The 11,806-nt window shown below is 45.9% G+C and overlaps 1 protein-coding gene and 1 non-coding gene across 2 annotated transcripts in view; one reads left to right on the top strand and one right to left on the bottom strand.

The window, feature by feature from the left end:
• Positions 1–131: 131 nt before the first annotated feature.
• On the bottom strand, positions 132–282 carry LOC119824145. Its single transcript, XR_005287066.1, has one exon. It is a non-coding gene; the product is annotated as a U12 minor spliceosomal RNA (small nuclear RNA).
• Positions 283–555: 273 nt separating this feature from the next.
• The window catches only part of Poldip3 (DNA polymerase delta interacting protein 3), a 31,302-nt gene continuing 20,051 nt past the window's right edge, over positions 556–11,806 (top strand). Inside the window, exon 1 of the mRNA XM_038342565.2 lies at positions 556–720. Within this exon, the coding sequence (XP_038198493.1) occupies positions 662–720 (59 nt within the window). The 5' untranslated portion in view covers positions 556–661. The remainder of the gene's footprint in view (positions 721–11,806) is intronic.

Below are 11,806 nucleotides of genomic sequence, written 5' to 3'. Positions count from 1 at the left end.
CCCACCCCGATGCAGCAGGACTCGGGGTTCGAGCGTCAGAAGCGCGGGTTCTCTGGTTGCTTTGTCGGAGTTACACAGCCTTACCACCAAGCGGCTTGTCCATCTTTTAACTTTCTTTGGCCTATAGGGGTCGGGCAGATTGCCTCACCCAGGCATCCCGCAAAGTAGGCGGGTCGCCTTAGGGGGGAACCTTTACCCGCGCAAAAATTCTTCTCACATTAGCAGTGAGGACTCGGGCGTCACCCCGAATCGTTATTTTCCTTACTCATAAGTTTAAGGCATAAGGAGCGAACCTTCGTTCCTCAGAGGTAAGGAATTAAATTCTCATCTCAAATGTGGTGAGTTCCAGACAGGTCAACTCATAAACTTATTTACGCGAAAGTTTTCTAATGGTTTCAATTTACATCCTTTTATCTCTTCCTTTGTAAAAGGAGGGAAAAAAAGAATCCACCACGTTCCGGCTTTCTATATGCAGATTAGAAGTAGGCACCGCAAAGGCTCACGGGGAGCGGCCCCACCCCCTCCCGTTCCGAGCGTCGTTAGAAGTGTCGCGAGAGTTGGTTGTCCGGGTGTCGGAAGCTGCTCGTCGTTCCGTAAGTGGCCAAGGGGCGGGCTCGCTGCTGACGGGTTCTCCGTTCTCCGCTAGGTTTGGCGGCGCAAGATGGCCGACATCTCGCTGGATGAGCTCATCCGGAAGCGCGGAACGGCGACCAAGGGACGGTGAGGGCCTTTTCCTCTGTTAGGGGCTCGTGGGGCCCACTGCTTCGCGGGGTTCGGGGGCGGAGGAGGGAGCAGCCCGGGGCGCGACGCGAGAAGCCGCTTGCGCCCGCCCCCCTGCGTCCGCCGCGCTCCTTATTGGCCGGGCCGCGCGGGCCCATCCGCTCGCCAGCCCACTGGTTACCGGGCCTGGGAGGCCCAGCCGCGGGCGGGCCGAGGGCTGGGCTGGGCCGGGCCGGCCTTTCCGACTCGGCGACTGAGTCCTGGGACCACGGTGGCTCAGTCTCTGCTCGCGCTTTGTGTCCCTCGGCGTGAAGAGGACTGAAGTTGAGCGATCGAGACCCTAGCCCAGAGTTGGGATGCCCAATTCTGCAGGTTCTCTCTAGCCGCTGTGGTTAACCCGGGCCCGCTGAGAGGCGGCGTATAGCTTTCAGATGCCGAGTGCCTTGCTCCTGGCACTACAGTGGCTGTAATTTTTTAGTTTTGTTTTGTTTTGTTTCTCCGTTTTCTTGAGACAGCGGTCTCACATAGCGGGAGCAGGTCGGGAACTCGGTGTGTCGTAGAGATTGGCCTGAGATTGGCCTTAAATGCCTGGATCCTCCCGCTTTCGTTTCCCAAGTGCTGAGATGACAGGCGAGTTTGTTTTGAGAAGCTGGCGTCCTCCATGTTGCCTAGGCTGGTTTCGAACTCCTGAACTCTATCAGTCCTCCTGCCTCAGCCTCCTGAGTAACTGGGGACTCCAGGCACTCCCGTGCTGTTTATTTTATTTTATTTTATTTGTGGTTTTTCGAGACAGGGTTTCTCTGTAGCTTTGGATCCTGCCCTGGAACTAGCTCTTGTAGACCAGGCTGGCCTTGAATTTACAGAGACCCGCCTGCCTCTGCCTCCCGAGTGCTGGGATTAAAGACGTGCTCTTAGACTGCCCAGCTCGTACTGTTTATTTACTTTGTACCCATTTTGCAAATGGGAAGCTATAACCTGTGAGAAGGCAAGCCACAGAGTGCTCAGAGTTTTAGCTGCTGGCTGAGTTGGCCACCGACAAGGAAGGGAAGGAAAACGACAGGGTGCATTGGTGGTGTTCACTGATGGATGTCCTGGAGTTTTTAAGACTCAGTAGACTCTTAAACATTGGTAACCTTCTCTAGCTTTTATGACTGTTGGGTCTGGGAATCGTGCAAATATTGAAGCCGAGGCCACCAAAATTAGATGAGAAGTAACTTTAGTCCATTACCACGGGCTACCAGAACGTCTAACAAGTTGGGGCCACAGGTAGGTTGAGGTGTGGCTCTGTGACCCTGAGAAGAGGCCATAAGCTTTTTATAGCAAAAAACGAAAAAAACAACAACAACAAAAAACCCCACAGGATAGGTAGTAAATGAAGAGAAGTGAAAGGAATTTTTATACTCTTGAGGTTAGGTTTTGAGGGGAGTGCTTTTTGTAATTTACCACTTGTGATAACATAGTGTTTGTGTAAGCTTAACGGGGGTTTGCGTACACACGTCTGTGGTTATCTTAACATGGTTCTGAACACATCTGGGGTATTGTCATAATTTGTAACGATCTGCTCTCCTTGTGACCGAGTATATAGGGCAAGGGTCAAGCAGTAGAAGAAGCTGGGTATGTGGACTATTGTTCAGACTTACTCCAGGCCCTTCAATGGCTTTAATTTGCCACGTGAAGACGTGAGAATTGGCTAGTGGTTCAACACATTTATAGATTGTTGAGTTTGTAAATCCCCTGCTGTAGAGATGTTAGGTTCTGTTTTCCAGACATTGATGTGCTTTGTGAATGCTCATCCTTCCCCATGCCTGTGTCTCCCATACTGAACTGTACTTCCCTCTAATCTCAGCATTACCTACTTCCATCACCACCCAGTTAGCCCTGCCTTCTGTGCCATAATGACCACTGGAGATAGTCGTTGACAGCCATGATGGTTAAGCCAATTAAAAGTTTTGAGAGTCCAGCTGGGAGGTGGTGACAGGGCAGCGTTCTCATAATGGTCTTCCTGGCAGCTTGTTCAGAGGACTAATTGTGCATGAGAGGTTGTGTGTGTTAGCTGTGACATTGGTATGACAATACTTGAGATAGTCAACTAACAGAGAAAAGAATTACTGGGCCGAATAGTACAGTAGCAGGAGGTGTTCACCTAAAGGCAGCCAGGAAGCAGGAGAGGTGAGTGGAGGAGAGAGGGGAAAGGACAAAATACACACCCTTCGAAGGAGGTGACCTGCTTCTGGCTTTTGGGCCCCACCCCTAGCTGCCCATTTAGTGGAGTAATCCATTGGTAAGGTTAGTCTTTCCTGATGCAGTCATTTCTTAGCACCACCAGGTATGATGGCACACACCTGTAGTCCCAGGTGGCTCTCTGAGTTCAAGGCTAGCCTGATCTACAAGGAGTTCCAGACAGCCAGAGCTACATGGACAACCCTGTCCACTCCCCACCCCACCCCACCCCCAAATAGCACGTCCAGTTGGAAACCAACCCTTACACAGTGAACATTCTAGATCTGAACCATAATTTTCTTTCCTTTTTACGTTCCTACCATGTTAGAACTGAGGGTGATGGAGCATGCCTGCCATCCCAGTACTAGGACGGCTCAGGTAGGAGAATTGTTACCCAGCCCAAGCTAGTTAGACCCTGTCTCAGAAAACGGTGAATATACTTTGTCATGATATGGTGGGAGGTGTCATGGAGCTTTCCTTAAAGGAAGAGAAGCAGGGAACTCACTGTATGGGGAAAGGATAGGTAAGAAGGTCTGCACTCGGAGACCATGGTTTCCTTCTGCTTCTCCTTCCCGTGTGATCCTATGTAAGTTGCTTTACTGTCATTTCTCTTTCCACATGTCTAAAACACAAGTAACGCCTGTTTCCCCAGGCCAAGTGCTCACTAGGTGGTGGCTTTCTTCAGTGTCACTGTTGAAGGCTTAAAGAAGAAAAATAAACTGATTCTCAGTGGGAGAATTTTGCTTTTATGTGAAGATTGGATTGGGACAGGAGTATTCTGGAAGACTAGAAGGCAGTGCAAGGGTTAAAACTTACTGAAGTTCCATTTCACTTGTACAGTCAACAAACTATAGATCTGGGGCTCCATTTCTGTGATGTCATTTCCCACAATAAATGTATTGTGTAGTACTTTTTAGAAGGAATCACTATTCTGGCAACTTCGATTTTCATGCTGCAAAGCTCTCCTGAGAAGAGTCTTGTGCTTAGTAACTTGGGAAGAGTGTGTGGCTCCTGGGGCAGCCTCTCTCCTCCTAGTGGATATGACAAAAGCCAGAGTCTGCCAGGGGCAAACAGCCTCCTTAAGCCCACCTGCCTGTTCAGCATTCTTTTTTTTTTTTAAACAGGCTTTTTTTTTTTTAAAAAAAATAATATTTATTTATTATGTATACAATATTCTGTCTGTGTGTATGCCTGCAGGCCAGAAGAGGGCATCAGACCTTATTATATTACAGATGGTTGTGAGCCACCATGTTGTTGCTGGGAATTGAACTCAGGACCTTTGGAAGAGCAGGCAATGCTCTTAACCACTGAGCCATCTCTCCAGCCCTGTTCACCCTTCTTGCTGCTCACCCAAGGCACACCAAGGCAGTCAGGACCTTGGGGAGCAGTCTGAGCAGGAGCTGGAGAGCCCAGCACCAACTGCATTTGTGGTCAAGTGTCTTCCAGGGCAACTTCTGGTGAGGCCTCTTACACCTCATAGAAAGGACAGTATTACCTGGGTCCCCAGTTAATCACAAAAGACACTTTGATGAGTGGGTGTTTGTGGAGTAGTCAGAGTGGTCTGAGTGGCCCTTGATTCATTTCTTGGTAGACTCTGCTGTCTCACCCACACTTGTCTCTAGTGTCTCTAGTGTGAAGGACCCTCAGCCCTGCCCTGTAATGCTGGCTGTGCCCTGTTGACTTCCGCCGTAGACGTGAGAATCTCGGATTAAGTTAGTTGGCAGAGCATCTCTCTTTAGTCTGGTTAGTCTAGTTCTTGGGCTCACTGCTGGTTCAGTTAGCGTGTGCTGGAGCTGATGAGCTGAGAGCTGCACATCATGCCTGAGGAGTCCTTGGAGCCACAGTGGGTGGGAGGAAAGTGAAGTTAGGTTGAGACCTATGGTCTACACCTGCTCCTCACTGTTACTCCTTGTTGAGATAAACTGAAGGAAATGTAGCTCCAAATACGGAAACCAAGGTAGAAGAAAGAGGCTTTCAAGTGAAATGTCTGAAAATACTTCAGTAAAGGAATGTTTCCTAGTATCTTGTCTTGCTACTAATTTGGGTTAAACTTTGTTTTCTCTGTATAAAAATGACCTCAGGGCTGGCTCAGCGGTTAAGAGCACTGGCTATTCTTCCAGTGGCTCTGGGTTCAATTCCCAGAACCCATATGGCAGTACATAACCCTTTGTAACTGTAGTACCCAGGGATCTGATATCCTCATTTGGTCTCCCTGAGCACATAATACACAGACATGCATGTTTAATCAAACATATAAATTTAAAAAATAAATAAAATCTTCAAAAAACAACAATAAGACACCCCCCCCCAAGCGATCTCAGGGCCAACAAGGTTGCTCAGCAGGTAAAAAAGCTTGCCACCAAGCCTAGCAACCGAGTTCTATCCCCAGACCTATTTTGTAGAGGGAGAGAACACAGTGAAAGTTGTCATCTGATCCCTACATTTGTATTCTGCTGCACACATGGCCATACACACACAAATAATTATTTTGTTCTTTTTAAATATGTCAACACACATAGACTCTAACATAACTCCCCTTCCTGTATTTAAATCCACTTTATGTAACCCATGGGGTTCATGACCTCTGGAGCTGGTCTTGGCTCTGTCTTCCACAGAATCAGGAAGGCAAGGCATTCCTAGTCCCCACAGACCCTTAGTGTTTGCTAGGTTCTAGTTGGGGACAAGGAGAGAGAAGGGTCCAGTGGCGTCTGCACCTGTCCTTGGCCGCAGTGCTCTTCCCAGGTTCTCAAGGAACGCCTGGGGTGCTAGGAGCCATTGTGCAGTCGCAGTGCTGATGTTGTCTAGGGCGGGGCGGCCAGGAGTCTTGCTCAAAGCCACCCTCCTTCACCTTCCCGAGGATAAATGTGCAGAATGTGTTTAGGAAACTCAGTTGTCCCTACAGTGGGTTGTGAGGCTTTGTTAGAGAGCCTTCAGCAGTTCTGGGGCAGGCAACATAATTGACTCTGGTTAGAGACCTGCCCCCAGCAGTTGTGTTTATTTGAAGAATCCCCAATGACTAATGCCTGCCTTGTAACCAGTGCTGCTGCCTGCTGGGATGAATAGCTGTCTTTTCATGCAGGAGAGGAGATGTGATTATAAAAAGCTGGAACACAGAAGCTCCCAAAGCTGTTCAAAGAGTTTGAATGAATGCCTGTGATCAGGGATGAATGCATCAGATTGCAGAGTAGCTACTCCCAGCAGGAGCAGTGCCTGTATCCCTAACTGCCAGAGCCTTTCTTCCACAAATGCACCCTTGGTGTACAGATAAAAGTGACATGCATGGAGGTGTCCCCTGGGGTTATGTGACATGGCAGTGCTAAGCTGTTTCATTACTGTCCCCTATTTCTCAGTGTATCCCTGTCACCAAGAAAGGCATTGCTATAGATTGAAATGTCAGTCCAGATTGTCTTGGTGACTTATATGTGACCAGCTGAGGACTTTCTCTGGTGTTGTTCCTGTGCATTCTCACCTGATCAGCAGCACAGTGTGCTCTGTCCCTGAGCAAGACTAGAGCCCTAAGAGATACTGGGGACAGTAGCTTGTAGTCTTTGTTGGAGAAACTTGGCGAGACAGTTGAAAAGGCAGGGACCACTGAGTAAAGTTAGCACGATCATAGTGACTGGGCCTGCCAAGGGGCCGGTCTGTGGTCCCCAAGTAGTCAGGTGTCCTTTCTCTGTGTTTGATTCTAATTGTTTAGCATTTTCCCATACTAGGCCAGGTTGGTTCCCATGAAAACAGCATCCTTCCTCTAGGAAGGCACAGGTGCTTCCTGTGGGCAGTCATTAAGTCCTCTGCGGTTTTAGAGGACTGCCACAGCCAGGGAATTGATTTGATTTTGTAAAGTGCCTAATGCTGTGTTGTCCCAAGGTCAGGTCTTCCTTAATCTGATTGGCCAGTTGGCCATGTTGTAAGTGTTGGCGCCCCATCCCTTGTAAGGTGAGAGCCATTGGGAGAGCTTACATGGAACCTTTTAGATGGGTATAGGGAAAGTTCAGAGGGTAAACACTTAAAAGAGGGTAAAAAATGTGACTATGAGGATAATAAGGATGGAAGAAGTGATCAGGGTAGGAGGAGAATGGGAGGGAACTAGAAGCCCACACATACATAGAAGCTTGTGGTGGAATTTTTGTTTGGTCCCTGTATCTTTGGACCACATCTCAAACCAGTTAGGATCTGTTGGTGTGGAAGCAGCATCGTTTTCAGAGGAGGGCACAGATATCTCAAGCTGGAGCCAGGCCTAGTCACAGAATACTGCAGCAGCCAAAGAACCAGGTTGGGTGTTAAACTGATCTGAAATGTTTCTTGGGCTTTTAGGAGCTAGTAAAAGCAGTTTGATATAGAAAGACTTTAGTCTGGTTGTTCTAGTTCTGAGGGCCAAAAACTCTTTAGAGTGACAAAAAGAGGGATGAATTGGATGGAATTGGATCCCCCTTCAGAGGTCACCCAAACTGTTTTTAGGAGTTTAGGGTGCAGATTTCTCTTTGAGCTGACAAAAGGGACAATGTAGAAAGGGCAGTGGTCAAAGCACCTCAGAGGAGGGTTCTTCCAAGGGACCACAGTGAAACTCGACAGATGATAACAGATCCAGAAAAATGCAGGAGGTAATAACTGTACAACCTTGTGGGAACATTAGAGATAAGTCTAACATCAGTTTTGTTTAGTAAGATTAAATACAATTGTACAACTGGCCAGATTATGTACCAGTGTTCTGAAGGAGAAGGTAACTATAATTAGCAGTTACACCAAACTCCCACCTAAGAAACAAGCACCTGGAAGCTTTGTAAAAGAAGCTTTAAATTTAGTTAAATTCAGCATCTAATTGGCAATTTAAAAGAGAACTAGAACCCTATTGAGCCATTTTTATAGAATTATCTGGCAATTTTCACAGACACCACTTGGATAGTCTGGATAAATGTCCACAACTGTGAGTATGATGGCAGAATGTCTGGCGGCCTCCTTTAATCAGGGCACATGGGTGGTTAGGGTGTGGGCCCCAGAATTAGCTTCTATTAAGAGGAAGAATGGAAAGCCAGGGTAAAGGACCCAACCAACTGAAATGGCGTACAGATCCTGTACAGTCAGATGGTAGGCTTAGGTACAGGCTCACTTGTTCACAGCCTCCTCATACGTCTGTTCTGGAGACTTTGAGGGCAACACAGTTGCTATTTTCTGTAGTTGGACTTCCTTTTTCAGGACAGTCACCTCCCCAATAACGACACAGAGACCTCTTGTTAATTATGAAAGTTCAGCCAATAGCTTAGGCTTGTTTCTAACTAGCTCTTATAACTTAACACATTTCTATTAATTTACATGCTGCCATGTAGTTCGTGCCTTGTTACCTCATCTTCTACATGCCATGCTTCCTCCACATCTCCTGTGACTGCCCATCTTTTTCCCAGCACCCTTTGTGCCTGGAAATCCTGCCAGGCTATTGGCCATTTAGCTTTTTCCTAAGCCATTCAGAATGACACTTCTTCACACTGCATAAGAAGATTATTCCACAGCAGTTTGCATGTCGAAATGTAGACTCTCAGACCTTCCACGGGCAAGAGAATTCCTTTCCCTATCATGTGAGAGTGAGGAGTAATTCATCTTCTCTACAGATAAGGAGGCTTTTTTTCTAGTTTGGCCTACACAGCCAGAGACAGGAGCAGCAGACTATTGACAGGTCTTATTTTCCCATGCATTCTTTTTTTTTTTTAATATTTATTTATTTATTTATTTATTTATTTATTATGTATACAATATTCTGTCTGTGTGTATGTCTGCAGGCCAGAAGAGGGCACCAGACCCCATTACAGATGGTTGTGAGCCACCATGTGGTTGCTGGGAATTGAACTCAGGACCTTTGGAAGAGCAGGCAATGCTCTTAACCTCTGAGCCATCTCTCCAGCCCTCCCATGCATTCTTATCCTGTAATGAGGCTAAGCATGCAGCTTACCGGGGTGGGGTTGTGCTCCATCCAAGGGAACGGCTCTTCCAGAGGTCCTGAGTTCAGTTCCTAACAACCATATGTTGGCTCACAACCATTTATAATGAGATCTGGTGCCCCCTTCTGGTGTGCAGGCACACATGCAGGCAGAACACTCTATACATAAATAAATCTTAAAAAAAGAAAAAAAAATGAAAAAAAATTTTTTAAAAAAGAATTTGATCATTTATCAGGTAACTGACCATTAACTTCTATGTCTTAGTGACCTTTAACTGTTTATAATAAGTAATTTTTATAAAATTAGGATTTTTTTCTCCATTGTTTGTCTTAAAAATTATAATTTTGGGGGTTGGAGAGATAGCTCAGTGGTTAAGAGCACTGACTGCTCTTCTAGAGGACCCAGGTTCAATTTCCAGCACCCACATGACAGCTCAGTGTCTACAACTCTAGGATCCAATGCCTTACCCAGACACACATTCAGGCAAACCACCAATACACATAAAATAAATAATTTTTTAAAAATTACAACTTTGAGTTGAAGTTCTTTTAGTATAAACTTTAAACCATAGATATTGTCCATGGGAAGACTAAACGTTGACAAAGACATCCATCTGTAAGTCAGACTTTGTTAACATGAATAGACGGTTACAGCCTTAGGAGTTTATACATGGCATGCTAGAGCAAACTGAGATGACCTATATATGAATTTTTAACTATTAACTTTTCTTGAAGATTTTAAATTAATCAAGTGGTGGCGCACACTTTGATCCCAGCACTCAGAAGGCAGAGGCAGGTGGATCTCTGTGAGTTAGAGGGCAGTCTGGTCTACAGAACGAGTTACAGGACAGACTCCAAAGTTATACAGAGAAACCCTGTCTCGAAAAACCAGAAGACAAAACAAAACGAAACACTGTGATGTTCGAGTTATTATTGAGAGATTTTGAACAGAGATCTTTTATCCTTTCCATGTTTGGGTATCATGTTAGCTGGTTTTATTATAAACACTTTTACACCATGAAATAATCAATTGGAAATGGCTTGCCTGTTTTAAGTACATGTGTTTTTCCTGGGCTGTTTTGTTCTTCTCCTTGTCACGGAGGCGGGGCCAGTCTGCCCCGCAAAGGCTTTGGAGGAAATGCTGAGATACATAAGCTTGATCTGAAGCAAGCAGGTCAAATGCCATCTTCAGAGCCAACTTTCCAAGTGAGTTAAAACAACCTGGACAATTCATTGATACTATCCAAACCCAAAAGACACCTGAATCTGTAAGGTGAAACCCAGTGATCTGCATCTCCATAACCAGTTTGTGTTTATAGAGGGGGGCAAACAACCTGAAAAGCCTAACAGCTAACTGAAAAGTCGGAATAAAAGCAAGAGTATCCAGTCTTGGTGGAGGAGAAACAAAGGCAGAGAAAAGGCATAAGGTAAAGAAATCCCAGGAACAAAAAGATCATCCTATCTCAGAAGAAGCAGACTTGGAGACCCAGTAGAAACAGTAGGCATTAGGGCCTACTGTAGAGTCTGTCTGCCTAGGCCAGGTTGTTAAGTCTCAAAAGAGAGAGAGAGAGAGAGAGAGAGAGAGAGAGAGAGAGAGAGAGAGAGAGAGAGGAAAAGAAATGACAAACAGGACTGGAGGAGAGTCTCTCCCGCTGCCTGAGACATCCCCTGGGTTCTGGGAAAGAAGAAAAGGAGGAGCCTTCAGTGATAGGAGGCATCCCTGTGCTTGGAAGACACCATAAAGTCAGGCAAAGCAAAATGCTGCAGGTTGCTGGAATCAGACATTGTGATCTGGAGAAGGAGTAAAAAATCTCCTGCAGCTCCTGGGGCCTGGTTAGGGTGCCTCTGAGTCAGACCTAGACAGTCTTGCAGAATTAGGGTGTGTGGATGGCAGTGATCACCTCTTAGAAGTTCTTTGATCCTTTTCTTCTTCTTCTTCTTCTTCTTCTTCTTCTTCTTCTTCTTCTTCTTCTTCTTCTTCTTCTTCTTCTTCTTCTTCTTCTCCTCCTCCTCCTCCTCCTCCTCCTCCTCTTCTTCTTCTTCTTCTTCTTCTTCTTCTGTACTGCAAAAACAGCACTTCCTACAAAAACAGCACTTCCTACTTTTATTCTTTTTTTATAACCTCATTTTTTACTGATATTTATAGAGCTCTACATTTTTCTCTGCTCCCCTCCCTGCCTCTCCCCCCCCCCTTCAACCTTCCCCCAAGGTCCCCATGCTCCCAGTTTACTCAGGAGATCTTGTCTTTTTCTACTTTCTACTTCCCATGTAGATTAGATCTATGTAAGTCTCTCTTAGTGTCCACATTGTTGTCTAAGTTCTCTGGGATTGTGGTTTGTAGGCTGGTTTTCTTTGCTTTATGTTTAAAAACCACCTATGAGTGAGCACATGTGATAATTGTCTTTCTTTATCTGGGTTACCTCACTCAAAATGATGTTTTCTAGCTCCATCCATTTTCCTGCAAAATTCAAGCTGTTGTTATTTTTTTTCTGCTGTGTAGTTCTCCATTGTGTAAATGTACCACATTTTCCTTATCCATTCTTCGGTCGAGGGGCATTTAGGTTGTTTCCAGGTTCTGGCTATGACAAACAAAGCTGCTATGAATGTAGTTGAGCACATGTCCTTGTGGCACGATTGAGCATCCTTTGGATATATACCCAAAAGTGGTATTACTGGGTCTTGAGGAAGGTTGTTTCCTAATTTTCTGAGAAATTGCCACACTGACATCCAGAGGGGTTGTACCAGCTTGCATTCCCACCAGCACCACCAGCAATGCAGAACCTCACCAGCATAAGTTGTCATCAATGTTTTTTTTTTTTTTTTTTTTTTTTTTTCGAGACAGGGTTTCCCTGTAGTTTCTAGAGCCTGTTCTGGAACTAGCTCTTGTAGACCAGGCTGGCCTCGAACTCAGAGATCCGCCTGCCTCTGCCTCCCGAG

Source organism: Arvicola amphibius, chromosome 9, assembly GCF_903992535.2.
Source record: "Arvicola amphibius chromosome 9, mArvAmp1.2, whole genome shotgun sequence".
In the NCBI taxonomy this organism is placed as follows: Eukaryota; Metazoa; Chordata; class Mammalia; order Rodentia; family Cricetidae; genus Arvicola; species Arvicola amphibius.
Note: the sequence above shows the minus strand (reverse complement) of the source record. Positions and strands in the feature narration are given on the sequence as shown.